The sequence below is a fragment of the Nerophis ophidion genome, linkage group LG03 (assembly GCF_033978795.1).
Source record: "Nerophis ophidion isolate RoL-2023_Sa linkage group LG03, RoL_Noph_v1.0, whole genome shotgun sequence".
Classification (NCBI taxonomy): Eukaryota; Metazoa; Chordata; class Actinopteri; order Syngnathiformes; family Syngnathidae; genus Nerophis; species Nerophis ophidion.
The window spans coordinates 88,428,578-88,452,462 of NC_084613.1; the positions used below are offsets into that span (position 1 = coordinate 88,428,578).

Genomic DNA, 23,885 nt, shown 5'->3' on the forward strand with positions numbered 1-23,885 from the left:
TAAATATATTCTACATTTAAGTGCAGTCAAGGAACATATGCATTATACAGTCTGTTGGCTGTCTGTATGAAGGACCTCCTGTGTCGTTCCATGTTACATTTTGGGAGTCTGAGCCTTCCACTGAACGTGCTCATTCTCTCCGCAAGGTTTGAGTGTAGTGGGTGGGGGGGTGTTGTCCATAATGGCTAGGAGTTTTTCTATCTGACACCAGCGCCAGAGAGTCTAGCTGTGCATGCATATGGTTAGAAAAATTGTGTAAATAAATGAACACTGAAATTCAAGTATTTATTTTATTTATATGTATATGTATATATATACCCCCCCCCACCTCCCGAAATCGGAGGTCTCAAGGTTGGCAAGTATGTTGCTACAGCACCATCCTTTGGACGAGTTCACTCACTGAACCTGCTGGATAAACAGTGATTTCCACTGTAAACAAACATGGATTCGTGCATTTCGTCTTGTCTGAGGGTTTCATGGTATTTATCATGTTTTCCTTCCGTTCATTACTTTTGTTTTACCTCTCTTTGTGAAATAGAGCTGTTCTGTGCTGTTTATGTTGTGATATGCACGCTCTGAAAGCAAACGTTAAGAACTCAGCCAACACTCCTGGTCTGCATTATTCATAAATAGACAGACAACACATATACTCCGCTGCTTCACAGGCTGCTGGATGTAGCCGGCAAAGTATTCCCATGCTAGCTAGCCGGTCTAGCAAGCACGCCTCATTCAGTCCAAAACGGCCCGATCTATCCACATCCAGAATTGTCTGGCGGTCGTAAGTGATCCCGGAGTGACCACGCTGTAAGCCAGCCAGGACATTTGCAGAATTGTCCGGTATTTTTGCCAAATGTTCCATCTTTACCAAGAGCCCCTCCACGCCGAAGTACATCCGGGCGTCGCCATCTTGTTAAGAAAAGGCGTTAACAAAATAAAAGCATGTAAACAACATACGCAAATGTGCGATAAAATAATTGTCGGCGTTAATAGAGTGATGAATTAGCTCGTAATTAACGCATTAATTTGCCCACCCCTAATATATATATATATATATATATATATATATATATATATATATATATATATATATATATATATATATATATATATATATATATGTGTGTAGGTGTGGGAAAAATCACAAGACTTCATCTCTACAGAACTGTTTCATGAGGGGTTCCCTCAATCATCAGGAGATTTACCAATCAAGACATATGTATGTATATATATATATATATATACATATATATATATATATATATATATATAAATGATAAATGGGTTGTACTTGTATAGCGCTTTTCTACCTTCAAGGTACTCAAAGCGTTTTGACACTACTTCCACATTTACCCATTCACACACTGATGGAGGGAGCTGCCATGCAAGGCGCTAACCAGCACCCATCAGGAGCAAGGGTGAAGTGTCTTGCTCAGGACACAACGGACGTGACGAGGTTGGTACTAGGTGGGGATTGAACCAGGGACCCTTGGGTTGTGCACGGCCACTCTCCCACTGCGCCACGCCGTCCCTATATATGTATGTTTATATGTATGTATGTATGTATGTGTATGTATATATATGTATATATGTATGTATATTTGTATATACATATATGTGTATACATATGTGTATATATGTGCATATATATATGTGTGTGTGTGTGTATATATATATATATATATATATATATATATATATATATATACATATGTGGATATATGTGTATATATATATATATATGTATATGTGTATATATATGTATATGTGTATATATATGTACGTACAGTATGTATGTATATATATATATATATATATAAATGTATATGAGGTAGATCACCTGGACTTGGTCATTTAAAAAGTAGCTCGCCTGCTGAAAAAGTGTGAGCACTCCTGCTCTAAGTCCTAATTTCAAGTCTCTTGACTTCAACACCGCCTTCCACTTTCGGCTCTTAAGGTAGTTTGAAGTCTTCCAGCAGGGGGCGACATTACCGGCATTAGTGTTTGTCCTCCATGTTGAAGTCAGTCACCTAGGCAACCGGAGCAGACATGTCGGAGCTGCACCAGGCAGCGGCCGCAGCGGACTTTGAGCACGTCGAGGAGCTTCTGAGAGAGCAGAAATGCAACCCCAACCAGAAGGACATAGACTGGGGCAACAAGACTCCTCTGCACTGGGCCGCAGCCAATGGTAGGACAGCACGGGATTACCACCTTTTTAAAGGTGTGACACGCGGCATAATCCTCCCCCCTCCTGCAGGAGACGTGGAAACTGCCAGGCTCCTCATCGACCACGGCGCTCGTCCCTGCCTGAGGACGGAGCTCGGGTGGACTCCGGCCCACTTTGCTGCGGAGGCCGGGTCGCTGGCGGTGCTGAGGCTGCTGCACTCCGTCCAGGCGCCCCTGCACAAGGAGGACGCCAGCGGGGACAGGCCGCGGCGCTTTGCGGAAATATACGGACACAAGGAGTGTGTTCTCTTCCTTCAGAAGTATGACTTGTGGACGTCCACACTCAGCTGTCACTCACACTGCTGTGGAATCAAGTGTTTTTGGACCGTTGCAGGGCCGAGGCGGAGGGTCACGCCTACCGCAAATCTGCAGCAGCCAGGGGAATGTCGGTGGACGACACTGACGAGGAGTGGGAAGGATGAAGATCTGTGAGTTAATTACACCTGTGTCAGTGGCGGTCAAAAGTGTACGTACACTTGTAAAGAACATCATGTCATGGCTGTCTTGAGTTTCCAATCATTTCTATAACTCTTACTTTTTTGTGATGTAGTGATTGGAGCACATACTTGTTGTTCACAAAAAACATTCATGAAGTTTGCTTCTTTTATGAATTTATTATGGCTCTACTGAAAATGTGAGCAATCAAAAGTATACGTACAGCAATGTTAATATTTGCTTCCATGTGCCTTGGCAAGTTTACCTGCCATAAGCCGTGTTTCCCCCAGAAAATGTTAGTTAAGGTGGTGTCTCTCTGCCGGGCAGGAGGTGGGTGGGTGTAAGGATCGGTGTAACTCGGCCTGTCGCCATCCGGGGCCAATAGCCTGCAGACTGTGGTGAAGTATCAATCAATCAATCAATGTTTATTTATATAGCCCCAAATGTCTCAAAGGACTGCACAAATCATTACGACTACAACATCCTCGGAAGAACCCACAAAAGCGCAAGGAAAACTCACTCCCAGTGGGCAGGGAGAATTCACGTCCAGTGGGACGCCAGTGACAATGCTAACTATGAGAAACCTTGGATAGGACCTCAGATGTGGGCAACCCCCCCCCCCCCCCCCCCCCTCTAGGGGACCGAAAGCAATGGATGTGGAGCGGGTCTAACATGATACTGTGAAAGTTCAATCCATAGTGGCTCCAACACAGCCGCGAGAGTTCAGTTCAAGCAGATCCAAGACAGCAGCGAGAGTCCCGTTCACAGGAAACCATCTCAAGCGGAGGCGGATCAGCAGCGTAGAGATGTCCCCAACCCATACACAGGCGAGCGGTCCATCCTGGGTCCCAACGAGCGGTCCATCATGGGTCTCGACTCTGGACAGCCAATACTTCATCCATTGTCATCGGACCGGACCCCCTCCACAAGGGAGGGAGGGACATAGGAGAAAAAAGAAAAGAAGCGGCAGATCAACTGGTCTAAAAAGGAGGTCTATTTAAAGGCTAGAGTATACAGATGAGTTTTAAGGTGAGACTTAAATGCTTCTACTGAGGTAGCATCTCCAACTGTTACCGGGAGGGCATTCCAGAGTACTGGAGCCCGAACGGAAAACGCTCTATAGCCCGCAGACTTTTTTTGGACTCCAGGAATCACTAATAAGCCGGAGTCTAGTTTAGTCAAGTAGGCCGGCTTTGTCGGGTGAAGAAGTCTAAAATATTTGGTTGTGTTTTCCGCTCCACTTGCTGAATGGCGATATACAATATATATCTCAACATTTTTTCCATAAAGTAAAAACAACATAGTTCTAGTTTCCTGAGATACTAAGTATGTCATTATTATGCCACATGCTGACATATGTTCAACTCATCATGCGTAATTTATTGCAGCATTTCGGAAGCCTGTAGTTGTTTTTTATTATGTAAATGTTATATTTTTATCAACATGTGATAGCAGGGACCCTGCCATTCAAAACTAGGCTGCTACATTACTAATGATAAATGTAACTATAGCTCAACAAATAGTACAATAGCAATAGGAGAGACTATTCATCCCCGAACATCATGGAGTTCATATAGGCTGTATGATGCACTTACATTATTATATCAACTACCAGAGACAGAAACTCTTCATTTAACATACCGTCCTTTTTTGCCTCTTCAACACAGAAAAAGGTGAAGTGAAATAACAGACAGAGCTTTGCTGTTCGTAACGCACACACGAACGCTCACACACCCACGCAAAAATTAGCTAACATTACGCTAAAAGCTAATTAGCCTTCGCCTCAAGGACTGCGAGCGAGCTGAGCTGCGGCTTATGTTTCTTGAAGGTCAACTGGCTCATAGTGATGTTACTAGTAGTTGACTGGCAGGTGTTTATTATAATTTGGGGAGAGTCCGCTGCCTTATACTCAGCTGCTAAACACCTATCTGCTCATCACGACGCAGGAGCACTGACTCCATGTGCTCTGAATGCGCACTGCTGATTGGCTGTTACCGCTCTGCGTGTAACCAGTCAGATGGTTCTGTGGGTGGGACAATCCTGGGTGCTACACAGGCAGAACTAAGCGGATAGGCTTGTTAAGACTTTAGCTTAGGCGGCGCCCCTTTGTTGTTATGGCGGCCGCCTTAACAACAAAGCGCTGCGAGGAACCCTGATAAGGCGCTTTTGGTAGCCATCCACCAGCTTCTGTCAAGCTTCCGGTTGAATTCTTGACCACTCCCCTTGACAAAATTGGTGCAGTTCAGCTAAATGTGTTGCTTTTCTGACATGGACTTGTTTCTTCTGCATTGTCCACACGTTTAAGTCAGCCATGACATTATGTTCTTTACAAGTATATGTACACTTTTGACCACGACTGTTTTATCTCACATTTTATTTCAACTTTGAAATACAACAAGTGTCCTTCCATTCCGATGAAATATTCAAATCACACATTTTTAATGCTGAATGCCGTGATTGTTGACTTTTTGTCCAAACGTGACAAAAGTTTGTCTTAACATTTCAGACGAAAGCTTGTCCAAATATTCTTGGAACACAAAATCTGGGACTAGTGCTGGATTTTACTGTGATTTGTCAGAAAAAAAATCTTAATTCCATCTGGTTCTTCTGGGCGTGAGCAGCAGATTTTTTTTCAATGTCAGTAAAAAAAAAAAAAGCACATTCCAGTGACTCCTTTGCACCTTTTTCTCTTTTTTTTTGAGTATCCACAGACTGATCAGTGTTCTTTGAATCTTAGAAATCGAATATATTGACCTGGAAATGTCTCAACTCCTTTTATTCGTCTATCTCATCAGGTGATTGTATTCAGAATCACGGGACTAATGAGTCAAAAATGGAACTATTCTCTGTTTGAAAAGGACCTGTAAGCTTTTCTTTTATTTTATTTTTAATTTTTTTTACAGGCAAGACGGCACGTCGTGACATTGCTGGTTTTACAAGCAGAGGAGCATGTTGGGCAGCGCACACACACAGAGTACTTACAAGCAGACACAGTGTGTAGACAGAAGAGGGAGAATGGACGCATTTTGGTGTTAGCGGCTAGCGTCCATCCACAGTCGGCAGTGACTAATAAAGTTTCTTACAAGTATCATTATCACTGGAGGACGAGGAATATCTAAACATGCTTCACTACACAGCGTAGGAGGATACAATAGCTCACTGCCGTCACAATGTAAACAAACACCATGGGTGGATCTACACCTGACATCCACTGTAATGATACCAAGTACAGGAGCGTATCTAGTCCATACTACTATGATTACATCGATATTTTTTATCGTCTCCTTTAAAATGTATATTATGTTTATAAAGTCAGTAAATAAGTCCTTGGACACATGGGGACTTTGAATATGACCCAATGTATGATCCTGTAACTACTTGGTATCGGATCGATACCCAAATGTGTGGTATCATCCAAAACTAATGTTAAGTATCAAAGAAGAGAAGAATAAGTGATTATTACATTTTAACAGAAGTGTAGATAGAACATGTTGAAACAGAAAACAGCGCGACACCTACCCTTTACATCAGTATTTCTGAGCAATATTATTATTGGTAGGCTTCATGGTGGCAGAGGGGTTAGTACGTCTGCCTCACAATACGAAGTTCCTGCAGTCCTGGGTTCAAATCCAGGCTCAGGATCTTTCTGTGTGGAGTTTGCATGTTCTCCCCGTGAATGCGTGGGTTCCCTCCGGGTACTCCGGCTTCCTCCCACCTCCAAAGACATGCACCTGGGGATAGGTTGATTGGCAACACTAAATGGTCCCTAGTGTGTGAATGTGAGTGTGAATGTTGTCTGTCTATCTGTGTTGGCCCTGCGATGAGGTGGCGACTTGTCCAGGGTGTACCCCGCCTTCCGCCCGATTGCAGCTGAGATAGGCGCCAGCGCCCCCCGTGACCCCTAAAAGGGAATAAGCGGTAGAAAATGGATGGGATGGATTATTATTGGTTTATTTGGTGTTATATTTTATTGTATGATCCTGTAACTACTTGGTATCGGATCGATACCCAAATGTGTGGTATCATCCAAAACTAATGTAAAGTATCAAAGAAATTAAGAATAAGTGATTATTACATTTGAACAGAAGTGTAGATAGAACATGTTGAAACAGAAAACAGTGCGACACCTACCCTTTACATCAGTATTTCTGAACAATATTATTATTGGTTTATTTTGAGTTATATTTTATTGTATGATCCTGTAACTACTTGGTATCGGATCGATACCCAAATGTGTGGTATCATCCAAAACTAATGTAAAGTATCAAAGAAGAGAAGAATAGGTGATTATTACATTTTAACAGAAATGTTAAAACAGAAACTAAGCAGATATTAACAGTAAATGAACAAGTAGCTTAATATTTCCATTTATACAGTTTGTCCCTCATAATTTTGACAAAATAAAAGAATGATAAATGCTGCATACCTCAGCAGACTAATTAGGAGTCTTTGTTTGTTTACTTACTACTAAAAGACAAGTTGTCTAGTATGTTCAACATTTTATTGAAGGACTAAATTGCAATACTAAACATCCGTTTAATGTACCCTAAGATTTTTTGTGTTAAAATAAAGCCAATAATTCAAATTTTTGTGGTTCCCTTTATTTAGAAAAGTATTGAAATACTTGTTGGTACCGGTACCAAAATATTGGTATCGAGACAACCCTATGAGAATGTTGGTGCCAGGAACTCCTACAGTGTTTGTATGACTAAATAAATAAATGATTATTATCAAGTTCCCAATCATATTTTAATTCAGGGGAGAGAAAGAGCAAATAATGGAGAACAACAATCCTTACTAAAAGAGTGGAACAGTTACCAAATACAATTCAGGCTGGTATTGCCGATACCAATACTGTGTGCAAATATACATAATGTGTGTGATAACTTCCTGTAATCAAGCTCTCTTTGTATTCACTAACGTATTTATGGTGTGAATATAATATGAATAAAAAAAAAAAGGATTTTGTGACAATAAAAAATATCGATGTAATCTTAGTAGTATCAACTAGATAGGCTCCTGTACTTTGTATAATCACCCCTTGTCTTGAGAAACCTTCATATTGAAGATGTTCTACCAAATATATGAGGGCAGTTTTACTGAAAGAGTTCAGAGACAATATGTCCTGAAGAAGTTTACAAAAGTTGATCTTGGAAAATAAGGACAAGATATTTTACACACCCAATTCTTCACAAAATTAAAGAAAAACTATGTAAAATTATTATTTTTTCATTTTATTTTTATTGACATCCAGCATCAGACATTCCTATCCATTACATCAGGGCGGTATGGATCACTTGGTAGATTGGCCGTGCCAGCGACTTGAGGTTTCCAGGTTCAATTCCCATCCTGCCGTTGTGTCCTTGGGCAAGACACTTTACCCACCTGCACCCAGTGACACCCACACTGCTTTAAATGGAACTTAGATATTGGGATTCACTATGTAGAAGCGCTTTGAGTCACTAGAGAAAAGCGCTATCCATCCATCCATTTTCTACCGCTTGTCCCTTACGGGGTTGGGGGGGCGCATAATTCACTTCACATTATATATACATACATACATCATATATCTGTTGTCTTCCCTAAATGTCAAAATATATTTTTTTGTTTCCACCCCCATCAATCTGGAAAAATCTTCAATCTCCTGATGATTGAGGGAACCCCTCATGAAACAGTTCTGTAGAGATGAAGTAGTTTTGTGATTTTTCCCACACCTACATATTGTGCTCTACCATGGTATCCAGCACTATTCTCTGGATAATCCAATCAAGACATAATTATATAAGTATATTACCTTTATATAAATTATATATAATTTGTAAGAAATTATATAATTTATTTTATACAAATATATAATTATATAAATATATTATTGGATGGATGGCATCCACCCATCCATTTATTACCACTTATTCCCTTTGGGGTCGCGGGGGGGCGCTGGTGCCTATCAGCTACAATCGGGCGGAAGGCGGGGTAAACATTATATATTATTATTTATTATTTATACCTCAAAATTACTCACACATCAAAAGTATCAATGTTTTTCATTTTGAGAATCGATAAAGCATAAAGAGCTGGGGTTGATGTCGGTTTTGATATATGTTAAAAAAAAAAAAAAACGGTCAAAGCGGAAGTAGCGTGTTTACTGTCGTTATTTCCGGGAGGCGTTGACGACAAACAGCCGCCAAAATCAAACCTTTGTCCGCCGAGTGTCAATAAGGTGCCTCCAAAGGGAGTTCGTCCAACAAAATTGACATTTTCAACTTCACCAAGGATGGAAGCACCAAAAGGTGACAGCACCGTAGAGCTAGCTTAGCCGTTAGCTTGTTGTTCGCTAAGGCGTGACGTCATAGAGTCTTTGCCTTACTTTCACAGGTGTATTAAGTCACCTGTGCACGCTGGAGGTGCGGGCCAGGAGCAGGAATGCTCAACCCACGCAGCGGAGTCGAGTGAAGGAGCTTCGGGCCCGCGTGGAGGCGCTGACCGCCCGGAGAGACCTGCTGAGGGCCGACCTCCGGACATTCAAGGTGGGTCATGCATTCATTGATTGATTGACACTTATTAGTAGATTGCACAGTACAGTACATATTCCCTACAATTGACCACTAAATGGTAACACCCCAATAAGTTTTTCAACTTGTTTAAAGGCCTACTGAAGTTATTCAACCAGGGATAGCAGGTCCATTCTGTGTCATACTTGATCATTTGGCGATATTGCCATATTTTTGCTGAAAGGATTTAGTAGAGAACATCCACGATAAAGTTCGCAACTTTTGGTGGCTAATAAAAAAGCCTTGCCTGTACCGGAAGTACCAGACGATGTGTGCGCATGACGTCACGGGTTGTGGAGCTCCTCACATCTGAACATTGTTTACTATCATGGCCACCAGAAACTAGAGCGATTCGGACCGAGAAAGCGACGATTTCCCCATTAATTGGGGCGAGGATGAAAGATTCGTGGATGAGGAAAGTGAGAGTGAAGGACTAGAAGAAAAAAAAGGTGATGGTAGTGGGAGCGATTCAGATATTACAAACATTTACTAGGATAATTCTGGAAAATCCCTTATCTGCTAATTGTGTTACTAGTGTTTTAGTGAGATTATAAAGTCATACCGATACGTCCGAGGGATGTGGTGACTGCCAGTGTCTCTGAGGGAAGCCAAGAAAGTCGCAGTTGCCTCTTTGACAGCTGCTGCAGGAAGAACGACACAAGCTCCGCTCATGTCTCCGGTAAGAGCCGACTTATTACCACAATTTTTCTCACCGAAACCTGCCAGTTGACATGTGGTAGAGAAACATGTTCGCTTGACCGCTCTGTTCCATATTAAAGCTTCACAACAAAAAAAGAAACATCCGCTATGTTTGTGTTGCTACAGCCGGCTGCAATCCACCGCTTTCCACCAACAGCATTCTTCTTTGTAGTCTCCATTATTAATTGAACAAATTGCAAAAGATTCAGCAACACAGATGTCCAGAATACTGTGTAATTATGCGATTAAATCAGACGACTTTTAGCCGTGAGTGGTGCTGGGATAAAATGTCCGCTACAACCAATAACGTCACGCGCACGCGTCAACATAAGCTTCATCATTCTGCGACGTTTTCAACAGGACACTTCGGGGGAAATTTAAAATTGCAATATAGTAAACTAAAGCGGCCGTATTGTCATGTGTTGCAATGTTAATATTTCATCATTGATATATAAACTATCAGACTGCGTGGTCGCTAGTAGTGGCTTTCAGTAGGACTTTAAGTCAGGGTCCACGTTAATCAATTCATGCTTCATTCATGCTTCATTCTTCATCATGGAGAATATGTTGGCATCAACAACACCCCGAAGCAGTGAAGTTGTCACCTTGTGTCAATGGTAAATAAAAAGAGAATACAATGATTTTCAACTTATATTCACATGAATAGACTGCAGAGACAAGATATTTCATATTCCATTATTATTTCAAATAATCATGAACTTAGAATGTACTGGCAGCAACACATGGCAAAAAAGGCATTTTTACCAGTGTGTTACATGGCCTTTCCTTCCAACAACACTCAGTAAATGTTAGGGAACTGAGGAGACACATTTTTGAAGTGGAATTATTTCCCATTCTTGCTTGATGTACAGCTTAAGTTGTTCAACAGTCTCCTGCCTCATATTTTAGCCTTCATATTGCACCACACATTTTCAATGTCTGGACTACAGGCAGGCCAGTCTAGTACCCGCACTCTTTTACTACGAAGCCACGCTGTTGTAACACCTGGTTTGGCATTGTCTTGCTGAAATAAGCAGGGGCGTCCATGATGGATTACAACATATGTTTCTCCAGAAGCTGTATGTACCTTTCAGCATTAATGGTGCCTTCACAGATGTGTAAGTTACCCATGCCTTGGACACTAATACACTCCCATACCATCACACATGCTGCCTAGAACAATCACTAATACAACCCCATACCATCACACATGCTGGCTTTTACACTTTGCGCCGAGAACAGTCCGGATGTTCTTTTTCCTCTTTGGTCCAGAGGACACGACCTCCACAGTTTCCTTCTTTCCATCCCTTCATCCATCTTCTTCCGCTTACCCGAGTTCGGGTCGCGGGGGCAGCAGCTTAAGCAGGGAAGCCCAGACTTCCCTCTCCCCAGCCACTTCGTCCAGCTTTTCCCGGGGGATCCCGAGGCGTTCTCAGGCCAGCCGGGAGACATAGTCTTGCCAATGTGTCCTGGGTCTTCCCTGTGGCCTCCTACCGGTTGGACGTGCCCTAAACACCTCCCTAAAGAAGCGTTTAGGTGGCATCCTGACCAGGTTGGTTTCACAGTTTCCAAAAAGCAATTTGAAATGTGGACTCGTCAGACCACAGAAAACGATTCCACTTTGCATCAGTCCATCTTAGATGAGCTCCGGCCCGGCGAAGCGTTTCTGGGTGTTGTTGATAAATGGCTTTGGCTTTGCATAGTAGAGTTTTAACTTGCACTTACAGATGTAGCGACCAACTGTAGTTACTGACAGTGGTCTTCTGAAGTGTTCCTGCGCTCATGTGGTGATATCTTTTACACACTGATGTCGCTTTTTTGATGCTGTACCGCCTGAGGGTTATAAGGTGCGTAATATCATGGCTTACGTACAGTGATTTCTCCAGATTCTCTGAACCTTTTGATGACATTAATGAGCGTAGATGGTGAAATCCCTAAATTCCTAGCAATAGCTGCTTGAGAAATTTTGTTCTTAAACAATTTGCTCTGACATTTGTTGACAAAGTGGTGACCCTCGCCCCGTCCTTGTTCGTGAATGCCTGAGCATTTCACGTGAGCTCATTTTATAGCCAATCATGGCACCCACCTGTTCCCAATTAGCATGCACACCTGTGGGATGTTCCAAATAAATCTTTGATGAGCATTCCTCAACTTTCTCAGTCTTTTTTGCCACTTGTGCCGGCTTTTTTGAAACATTTCGCAGGCATCCAATTCCAAATGAGCTAAGATTTGCAAAAAATATCAAAGTTTACCAGTTCGAATGTTAAATATCTTGTCTTTGCAGTCTATTTAGTTGAATATAAGTTGAAAAGGATTTGTCGTATTCTCTTTTTATTTACCTTTTACACAAGGTGACAACTTCACTGCTTTTGGCTTTTGTATGTGTGAATAATTGTGTGTATGTGAGTATTTATTATGTCCAATATATTTGACTGTCTTCAGAGCTTCATTCATGTACTGACAGAAGCATGTTTATGTCCTGCTGCTCAGGACGTAGAGAAGCGCAGGAGGCGGCTTGACGATGTGCGTGCAGATGAAGACGAAGTGGACTCTGAGGATGCTGAGAAGTCCCAACTCCTGCAGCTGATGGCCAGACAGACGCAGCTGACGGCGCTCCTGCACGCCCATCAAGTGATCGGTGCGTCTCATTTCATGCCGACGGCTTTTTTTTCACCTCTTACGCGCCTTTCTTGACCCTCACGACATCGCCAGGCGGTTACGACGTTGTCAGCACCCGCCAGGGCAAAGGCGTGTGCGTGACGCTGGCCACGGCCTTCGAGGGCACGTACCTGGACTCCTTCAAGCTGGAGATGGACCTCAGGCCCACCCTGAGGATCAGTCGCCACAACCTGCCCCCGTTCATCCCCCTGATTCAGCTCGGCGAGCACAGCGACTCGCAGGCCGACCCCAGGGGCTTCCTGGACGCGCTCAGCACGCGTCTCAATGCCTTCGCCGGACGCAAGCAGCAGCTGAAGCTTGTGAAGGTGACGTGTCGTTTTATGTAGTTACTCTGGTGTCGTAGTTGCAATTTCTAAATTTAGAAAAGGATTCAATGATTATGACATTTCAAGTCAACGTATTCAGTATCAGTTTGGGTGATGCTCGTTTACTTGGTATCAGAATAATACCAAAATTCCCAGTATCGCCCACCACAGTGTGTAACATGTTAGGTCTCATCCTCCAGTGATAATGCTACATGATGATAATACTTAAGATACCAAGAAATGTATGTTTACCGCAATTTAGGTGATTATTGTGGGGGAGCGACCCCACACTGTTTTGGAATTTCTCCTACTGAAGGAAGAACTGTCTGGAGAAAGCTAAGGTCTTAAAGGCCTACTGAAAGCCACTACTAGCCACCACACAGTCTGATAGTTTATATATCAATGATGAAATATTAACATTGCAACACATGACAATACAACCGCTTTAGTTTACTAAATTGCAATTTTAAATTTCCTGGGACTTTTTTCTTGAAAACGTTGCGTAATGATGACGTGTATGCGTGACGTCACGGGCTGTTAGGAAGTATGAGCGCTGCACACACACACAGCTAAAAGTCGTCTGCTTTAAAGCATAATTACACAGTATTTTGGACATCTGTTTTGCTGAATCTTTTGCATATTGTTCAATTAATATTGGAGAAGTAGAAGTAGAATAATGGAGTTGGGAAGCTTTAGCCTTTAGCCACACAAACACACGGTGATTCCTTGTTTAAAATTCACGGAGTTGAAACTTTACTATGGATCACAGCAGACATGGATCCCGACCACTTGTCAACCAGCAGGTTTCGGTGAGAAAATTGTGGTTAAAAAGTCGCCTCTTACCAGATATCAGCTGAGCTTGTGCCGCCCATAAAGCTGCCCTCCACTTCCCCGAGATACTGCGCGTCAACACCCGGCCGTGGACGTACACTTCCGACTATCAGGTACTGTTAAACTCACTAAAACACTAGCAACACAATAGAAAGATAAGGGATTTCCCAGAATTATCCTGGTAAATGTCTCTAAAAACATATGAATCCGTCCCAATGCAACGCAATTGTAATCGCTTTTTTTTTTTTCTAATTGTATTATTTTTTTAAAATATTTTTTCTAGTCCATCGCTATCAATGTTCTATCAATGGCGGAGGAAACTCATTTCGGCCGCTTGTACCCGTGATCTTATCCTTTCGGTCATGACCCAAAGCTCATGACCATAGGTGAGGATGGGAATGTAGATCGACCGGTAAATTGAGAGCTTTGCCTTCCGGCTCAGCTCCTTCTTCACCACAACGGATCGGTACAACGTCCGCATTACTGAAGACGCCGCACCGATCCGCCTGTCGATCTCACGATCCACTCTTCCCTCACTCGTGAACAAAATGGCATCATTAAACAGTAAAAAAGTTAACAGTATAAGTGCAAATAATGCTGTAAACATTATTAAAAAAAGCAAAACACATAAACAACCTGAGTGGGATAAAATGTCTAACTCATCATCAATACTTGTTCTTGAACAAGTGTAAACAAAAAAAACAAATATATATATATATATCTCTCTCTACACCCTTCAATTGTTTGCCCCCGTCGGGGGGGGGGGGGGGCAACAATTGAAATCCAAGCATAATGGGGAGATTCTTTCTAACAAAAACGAGCACTTCAAGATGCTCAGGTGTCAGCCTGCTCCTGTGGTCATCTATGATGAGTGCTAAAAAGCCTCTCACTCGCAAGAGTCATTAAAATGTCTTACAACTTTACCACCACGCTTGACTTTATCGTGGCATGTTTTGCACTCCACCTCTTCATCTTTTTCGTTTTGTAGGATAAAATAATCCCACACAGCTGACATTTTTACCGTCTGAACGGTTAGAACGCAGACCTGTGGATGTTTTGAAGGTGTTTTGGAAAATGCGGAACGGAGTTTAGGGAGCAGCAGAAGAGTGGAATGTACTATTTAAATCGGTGTGTTGGAAAACATGGACCGGAGTTTTTTTTAAAAACTGGATCTGGATCTACATTTTCCCATGCCTTGCCGATACGCATTTTTTGGCCAATATTGGCGGCCGATCCGATCCAAATATCGGATCAGGACAACCCTACTCTGGTACCATATTTGTAATTTCTAAATGACATTTCATGTCAAAGTATTGGTATCGGTTCGAGTGATGCTTGTTTACTTGGTATCAGAGCGATACCAAAATTCCCTGTACCGCCCATCCCAGTGTCTCGTCCTCCAGTGATAATGGTACATGATGATAATAATGCTTAAGATACCTAGAAATGTAGGTTATTTACCGCAATTTAGGGGATTTTTGTTAACTAGAGGAAGCGACCCCACACTGTTTTGCAATTTCTCCTACTGAACGAAGAACTATCTAGAGAAAGCTAAGGTCTTAAGTATTTATTTGACATCTCAAATAACACGGGGGTACAGAAAGCAACTCCCTGAGGAAGAAAACGCGAGAGACAAAGAAAACAAACTTCCAGATGTTTATATCTACCTGTGATTGTGAAATACACTACAATGTTGTTTCTTTAAATATATTTACATTGTTTGGAGAAAAAATTCAGGCAATACAAAAAAAACTCCTCTGCTTTTAATATAATGTTGTAATCTTTCTTTCATAGTTCTTTCTATTGATTTCACATCAACAAAACATTCCAACCCACTTCATCCCCTACCCTTGCTGTCACTCAAAACAAAAACAAAAGTAAGAGTACGTAACCTGAGTAAAATAAATAAATAAATAAAAATCAATACAAGGCACTTGAGAGAAAGTAGTTGAAAGCTGAAACACACTGTAGAAGCAGCATGACAAGGCCTGAAGTATCGGCCGTCATATTCAGATACGTGTCCAGGGCTATTCCTGCACTGGTACCCAATTTTTTATTAAATTTAATTTTTTATTAAATCAACATAAAAAATAAGATACACTTACAATTAGTGCACCAACCCAAAAAAACTAAAAATAATAATTCCTACCCCCCGCCGGGCCGCGGGACAAATTATCAAGCGTTGACCGGTCCGCAGCTACAAAATGGTTGTGGACCACTGGTGTAAAGGATTGTAATATCTTATTTTCTGGAGCTTCAGGTTTGCTAGCACGTCCCTTATCCAGTGGGAGACTGAGGGTGGGACAGCCTCCTTCCACTTCAACAATATCAGGCGGCGTGCGAGGAGGGTGGTAAAGGCCACTATTTAATCACCCCCTACAGGTAGCTCCATCCCTTCAGGAATGATTCCAAATACAGAAATTAAAGGGTTTGGGTTAATTTGAATTGTTAAGACCGCAGAGAGTGCTTCAAAGATAGATTTGCAGTACCCCTTTAGCTTCGGACAAAACCAAAACGTGTATTAGTGTTGCGTTATTTAATTTACATCTATCATATAATGGGTTAATTTGGGGAAATATTTTAGCTAATGTTGTAATCTGCCTGAGGCTGCAGCCACTGAGCGGTCATGATACTCAACAAGATTGCTTTTGGTTTCATCCTGTGGCCAAGTGATGTATCCAGTTGCATGCTGGGAAAATGCTTGCTGGAGAACAGATCTATGCAAAGAAATCACCAGAGTGTTGTTGTGCCTCTGCACTCGCTCACAGGAGCTCCACAAGTCCGTCCAGGTGATGGAGAGCAACCTGCTGTGTTCCATCCTGGTGCTGATGCTGACCCTGAGCACCAAGAAGAGCGCCGTGCTCTGCACCGTGGACTACTTGGACCAGCAAAGATGTCTTCCCACCAGCGTGCGCTTCCACTCTCAAGGTGGCCTTTGTCCCACTTCTCCTTTTGTATGAGAGATTGATTTCTTTGGTTGTGAGCTACTTGGGTATAAATATCTATTTAACGAGGAGATATTTTTTTTTGCACAATTTAGTTCCATTTATTAGGTTATGAGATATATATTTACTTTTAAAATATTTATTTTGTTGTGAGCTTTTGAGTTTGGAGATTAGCATTAAGGTATGAGATGTTTATTTCATTTGCAAATACTTTGTTTTGAGGTATTAGTTTTGTTGTGTGCTCTTGGGTTACATTTACTAAGTTACGAGATTTATTTAGGTTTTAAATATTTATTTAGTTGTGAACTATTTATATGGATTCATAATGTTATGATACATATTTTTTGTGAACTATTAAGTTTCATTTATCGGGTTATGATACATCTATTCAGTTTTAAGACATTTATTTTGTTGTGAGCTACTTCGTTAGATGTAGGATCTATTTAGTTTGGAGATTTATTTTGTTGTGAGCGCTTCAGTTAGTTTTTACATCTATTTTGTTTTGAGATGTTTGTTTTGTTATGAGCTATTTAGAATTAAATTATAAGATCTATTTAGGTTTGAGATTTATTTTGTTGTGAACTATTTAGTGAGATTTATTAAGTTATGTTATCCATTTTAGCATTGAGATATGTATTTAGTTGGATTCATTAGGTAATGAGATATCTTTAGTTATGAGATATTTTTTGTGAACTATTAAGTTTAATTTATCAGGTTATGAAAAATCTATTTAGTTTTATGACATTTATTTTGTTGTGAGCTATTTTGTTAGATTTAGGATCTATTTAATTTGGAGATTTGTTTTGTTGAGAGCAATTCAGTTAGTTTTTAGATCTATTTTGTTTTGAGATGTTTTGTTATGAGCTATTTAGAACTAAATGATAAGATCTATTTAGGTTTGAGATTTGTTTTGTTTTGAACTATTTAATGATATTTATTAAGTTATGTTACCAATTTTAGCTTCGAGATATGTATTTAGTTGTGAACTATTTAGTTGGATTCATTAGGTAATGAGATCTTTAGTTATGAGATTATTTTTTGGTGAACTATTAAGTTTAATTTTTCAATCAATCAATGACTATTTATACAGCCCTAAATCATTGGTGTCGTTATGCTACATCTATTTAGTTTTATGACATTTATTTTGTTGTGAGCAATTTCATTACATTTATTAAGCTATAGGATCTATTTAGTTTGGAGATTGGTTTTGTTGTGAGCAATTCAGTTAAAGTTTTTAGATCTATTTTGTTTTGAGATGTTTGTTTTGTTGTGAGCTATTTAGAATTAAATTATATTTAAGTTTGAGATTTATTTTGTTGTGAACTATAGAGTGAGATGTATTAAGTTATGTTATCAAGTTTAGCTTTGAGATATTTTTGTTGTGAGCTTTTGAGTCATAAGATTTATTAAGTCATAATATATTTAGTTTGTTGTGAGCTTTCGAGTTTGAAGATGTAACAAAAAGAGAAAATAATGAAGTGATATTTGCCATCACTGCAGTCTTTGTGCTGAGCAGTGCGACAAGTTTACTTGCAAATGCAGCCAAAAATAAGCGGTGCGATCTAAAAATAAAAAAAATGTTGCGAAAAGGGGTTTTTTGCTCCTAAAATAAATCCATCCTAATTTGATGAATAAGATTAAATGTTTTGCCCGTCTGTACAGCATGTTTGAAATAAATTTAAACCATACCCAAATGGACAAGTGATTAATCGCTAACACTTTTTTCCTATAGCAGCACCGCAAGAAGAACCAACAGAGCTATCCGAATAATTTAGCAGGGGGCTATAAAAGTATCTTTAGACACACAACAGGCCAATGCAGTGAAGAGAAGCAATACAACATAAATCACATGAGGCCACACCAAACAAGAATGACAAACACATTTCGGGAGAACATCAGCACCATAACACAAAAGAACAAATACCCAGAATCCCCTTGCAGCACTAACTCTTCCGGGACGCTACAATAAACACCGCTACCCCCTACCCACCAGCCCCGCCCACCTTAACCTCCTCATGCTCTCTCAGGGAGAATATGTCCCAAATTCCAAGCTGCTGTTTTGAGGCATGTTTAAAAAAAAAAATTAAATAAAAAGCACCTTGTGACTTCAATAATAAATATGGCAGTGCCATGTTGGCACTTTTTTACATAACATGAGTTGATTTATTTTTGGAAAACATTGTTACATGGTTTCATGCATCACAACAAAATGAGGCATAATAATGTGTTCATTCCACCACTGTATATATCAGTATCGGTTGATATCGGGATTGGGTGTGAGTTTTTCCTTGCCCTTATGTTGGCTCTACTGAGGATGTGGTTGTGATTTGTGCAGCCCTTTGAGACACTTGTGATTTAGGGCTATATAAATAAACATTGATTGATGATTGATAATTAAGAGCTGGCCAATATCGGAATATCGGCTATCTCCAAAAAAGCCATTATCGGACATTTTTTATGAAATTGCATTGTCCCCTTTGAAATAAACTCATCTAATATTCATATATATTTTTCCAATTTTCTTGTAATCACACCATATTTTTTGGTATATTAGATGGAATTTTTACCTGACATGTTTGGACTGCAATCTTCAGAAGGGACACCTGACCACTGTGGCTTGTTGCCTAGCAGCTGGTCTTATAGGCGTGGCCAACCAGGTCTGCCTGGTTGGCCACGCCCCCAACATAGGCGTCAGGTGTCCCTTCTGAAGATTGCAGATGACAGTCCAAACATTGAAAATACCCAAAAAATGGTATGATTAAAAGAGAATTAGAAAAAACAACAGTTGTTTTCTCTTAAAAAACTTTGTTTACGTTGTTTTCCAGGCGAAGATCTCCCAGATTGTCCCGAGTGGAAAAACAACTGCAGCCTCTTGATGGAGACGCCGCTCCACCGAGCGTTGACCGCCATGAAGGACATGGGTCACATTGTTTGAGTCTGGCTAATAAAATATTCTTCTTTCAAGCTAGAGAAGTTTCTCCATGAAGACGTCCAGCTGGTTCTTGCGTTCCAGCTGCTGGATGAAGTCCATCACCTTCTTGTGCAAAGATTCCCTCCGCAAGGTCTTCAGCCTTTCTCGCCGCTCTCTTGCTTCTCCTTGCCGTCTGGCCGCTTCTCTCTCCGAGATGGCGTCGATTTGGGCGATGCTTTTCATCTGCAGGAAGGACAAGGTCCTCTGGATCTGAGCCGGGGGGGCGGACACCGAGCGGTGCTGCAGGTCCTCGTCCCGCCGTCTTTCGTCCCTGCACGTCCCGACACGCTGGACTATTTCTTTCATGGCCACGTTGACAGTGGCTTTGGGCTGGCAAGTCTTCACCATCGCCACCTGTCTGTGTTTGCTCGCCAGCAGGTGGCGCCGCTGGCGGAGCATCCTGCACGTGCACCTGAACTCTTGCTCCAGCAGGTCCAGCTTCAGCTGGAGGTCTCGCTCGTCCTTCTGTCTCGGCGTCCTCGGCCCTCGCGGCGGTCCTAGATCCATGGGTCCTTGGAATAAAAGCGTGCAAAGACGGCGTTTGCTGCTATGGTGCCTCGCTGGGAAACGTAAGAAGCTTTTGTTTCGACTCTCGGGCTCAGGTTTCAGGTTCCTGTACTCATGTTTAAGTCATGAGTGAGTGTCTTTCTTAGGATTTACTTTATTTATCCCACAATCAGATAAATAATGCGGTTGCAGTGCACGTACAAAAGCAGTGAAGTTGTCACGTTAATGGTCAATAAAAAGAGAATACAATGATTTGCAAATCCTTTTCAACTTATATTCAAGACAAGATATTTGTTTCATTTTTTTGCAAATAATCATGAACTTAGAATGTAATGGCAGCAACACATTGCAAAAAAGGCATTTTTACCAGTGTGTTACATGGCCTTTCCTTTGAACAACACTCAGTGCAGGTTTGGGAACTGAGGAGACACATTTTTGAAGTGGAATTATTTCCCATTCTTGCTTGATGTACAGCTTAAGTTGTTCAACAGTCTCCTGCCTCATATTTTAGCCTTCACACATTTTCAATGTCTGGACTACAGGCAGGCCAGTCTATTACCTGCACTCTTTTACTACGAAGCCACGCAGTTGTAACATGAGGCTTGGCATCATCTTGCTGAAATAAGCAGGGGCATCCATGATAACAACATATGTTGCTCCAAAAGCTGTATGTACCTTTCAGCATTAATGGTGCCTTCCCAGATGTGTAAGTTAGCCATGCCTTGGGCACTAATGCACCCCCATACCATCACACATGTGTCAGTTACTAATACACCCCCATACCATCACACATGTGTCAGTTACTAATACACCCCCATACCATCACACATGTGTCAGTTACTAATACACCCCCATACCATCACACATGTGTCAGTTACTAATACACCCCCATACCATCACACATGTGTCAGTTACTAATACACCCCCATACCATCACACATGTGTCAGTTACTAATACACCCCCATACCATCACACATGTGTCAGTTACTAATACACCCCCATACCATCACACATGTGTCAGTTACTAATACACCCCCATACCATCACACATGTGTCAGTTACTAATACACCCCCATACCATCACACATGTGTCAGTTACTAATACACCCCCATACCATCACACATGTGTCAGTTACTAATACACCCCCATACCATCACACATGTGTCAGTTACTAATACACCCCCATACCATCACACATGTGTCAGTTACTAATACACCCCCATACCATCACACATGTGTCAGTTACTAATACACCCCCATACCATCACACATGTGTCAGTTACTAATACACCCCCATACCATCACACATGTGTCAGTTACTAATACACCCCCATACCATCACACATGTGTCAGTTACTAATACACCCCCATACCATCACACATGTGTCAGTTACTAATACACCCCCATACCATCACACGTGTCAGTTACTAATACACCCCCATACCATCACACATGTGTCAGTTACTAATACACCCCCATACCATCACACATGTGTCAGTTACTAATACACCCCCATACCATCACACATGTGTCAGTTACTAATACACCCCCATACCATCACACGTGTCAGTTACTAATACACCCCCATACCATCACACATGTGTCAGTTACTAATACACCCCCATACCATCACACATGTGTAAGTTACTAATACACCCCCATACCATCACACATGTGTAAGTTACTAATACACCCCCATACCATCACACATGCTGCCTTTTACACTTTTCCCCCCAGAATAGTCTGGGTGGTTATTTTCCTCTTTGTTCCGGAGGACACGTTGTCCACAGTTTCCAAAGACAATTTGAAATGTGGACTTGTCAGACCACAAAACACTTTTCCACTTTGCATCAGTCCATCTTAGATGAGCTCAAGCCCAACAAAGCCGGCGGTATTTCTGGGTGTTGTTGATAAATGTTTTTTGCTTTGCATAGTAGAGTTTTAACTTGTACTTACACATGTAGCGACTGACAGTGGTTTTCTAAAGTGTTCCTGATCCCATATGGTGATAGCCTTTACACACTGATGTCGCTTTTTGATGCAGTACCGCCTGAGGGATCTAAGCTGCGTAATATCATGGCTTATGTGCAGTGATTTCTCCAGATTCTCTGAACCTTTTGATGATATTAAGGAGCGCTGATGGTGAAATCCCTAAATTCTTTGCAATAGCTGCTTGAGAAATGTTGTTCTTAAATAATTTGCTCGGGGATTTGTTGACAAAGTGGTGACCCTCGCCCCGTCCTTGTTTGTGAATGAGTGAGCATTTCATGGAAGCTGCTTTTATAGCCAATCATGGCACCCACCTGTTCCCAATTAGCCTGCACACCTGTGGGATGTTCCAAATAAGTCTTTGAGCATTCCTCAACTCTCTCTTTTTTGCCACTTGTGCCAGCTTTTTTTTTAAAATGGCGCAGGCATCAAATTACAAATGAGCTAAAATTTGCAAAAAATAACAGTTTCTCAGTGTGAAGATGAAATATCTTGGCTTTGCAGTCTATTCAATTGAATATAAGTTGAAAAGGATTTGTTGTATTCTCTTTTTATTTACCATTTACACAAGGTGACAACTTCACTGCTTTTAGGGTTTGAATTTTGACATTGAATAGTTGAATCATTTTGAAACAAACATTACTGCAATCATATTTTGTAGTTTCATGCTATAAATCAATAATGATTATTCAGATAAAGGAAGTTAGCTAACAGAACAAACATAGTTTGTCCTCTTTTTGAGTTTTGCATTTGGAGCAGATAATAGTGGAGAGGAAGTCCTTGTTCCCCCCACCAGACCCCCGACCTTTTTTCAGTCTTTTCCATGAAGTTCAAGTCCCATGCCAGTGTAGAAGTGCCACCTCTGGCTGCATCAGCGGTCTTTCTTTAATGTCTTCAATGTTTCCCTCCTTTATGTGTGTTACTCCTATTTTTTGGATTTGCACCACAACCATATTTCCTTATCGTGGAATAAAAAAAAATATATCCCCAGACTTTTTGACCCAGGGGCTGAATTGGGTTAAAAAAAAGGTTTGCCGGGGGCCGAGCAGTGTATATACAGTATAATCTGTCTCCATCCATCCATCCATCCATTTCCTACCGCTTATTCCCTTTTGGGGTCCCGGGGGGTGCTGGCGCCTATCTCAGCTCTCCCGCCCAAAGGCAAAACCTAGTAACTCACTTCTAGCTGATTTTGAGAAAACAAAGGTAAACCAATCTATCTTGATGCAGTCTTACAAAGATCTACAAAGTCATCAAAGGTATCGATGTTTTCTTCAGCTCTCATTTTCTTGCCGATTGAGCCATGGATTGAATCTGCTCTCATGAACGTGTGCCCTTTCTCCAGATATTTGATCACAATCTCGGGTGGGCCCCATTCTGCGTTTGCACATTGGGCAGCGTCCAGTTTTTATTGTGACCTCCACAGTTATCTGCCCAAAAGAGTATGCAAGGGGAAGAATCAAGAAGAATACATTTAATGAAGGTGCTTGCAACGTCCTGGGCCAATCTTCCAAATATCCCCTCGTGCCATAATATCACATAGTCGGCCCCCATTCCTACAAATGTCTCATTAAAGACAATAAGGTGACTCACAAAAAAGCTCCGATTGGTCCCTTGAGATACTAGGTTTTTCTGTTGTATCTACGCGGTTATGTGGTAGTTGCTAGGTCCTGCCATGCGTGTAACAGCTTACTTACGGAACAAATTACAATATCGTATACACTAATGTAAAGCATATCACCTCGGA

General features: G+C 41.3%; 2 protein-coding genes across 2 annotated transcripts; both read left to right on the plus strand.

Annotated features, from left to right (window-relative positions):
* The first annotated feature begins 1,841 nt into the window (after positions 1–1,841).
* Positions 1,842–8,095, plus strand: LOC133548830 (ankyrin repeat domain-containing protein 66). The gene is made up of 4 exons (XM_061893764.1): positions 1,842–2,185; positions 2,255–2,483; positions 2,558–2,651; positions 5,562–8,095. The coding sequence occupies exons 1-3, from the start codon at positions 2,047–2,049 to the stop codon at positions 2,643–2,645; spliced, it is 456 nt and encodes a 151-aa protein (XP_061749748.1). The 5' UTR covers positions 1,842–2,046; the 3' UTR covers positions 2,646–2,651; positions 5,562–8,095.
* Positions 8,096–8,796: 701 nt separating this feature from the next.
* cenpo (centromere protein O) lies at positions 8,797–19,632 on the plus strand. The gene is made up of 6 exons (XM_061896319.1): positions 8,797–8,948; positions 9,034–9,185; positions 12,399–12,546; positions 12,621–12,892; positions 16,492–16,651; positions 19,494–19,632. The coding sequence occupies exons 1-6, from the start codon at positions 8,933–8,935 to the stop codon at positions 19,601–19,603; spliced, it is 858 nt and encodes a 285-aa protein (XP_061752303.1). The 5' UTR covers positions 8,797–8,932; the 3' UTR covers positions 19,604–19,632.
* The last annotated feature ends 4,253 nt before the right edge of the window (positions 19,633–23,885 follow it).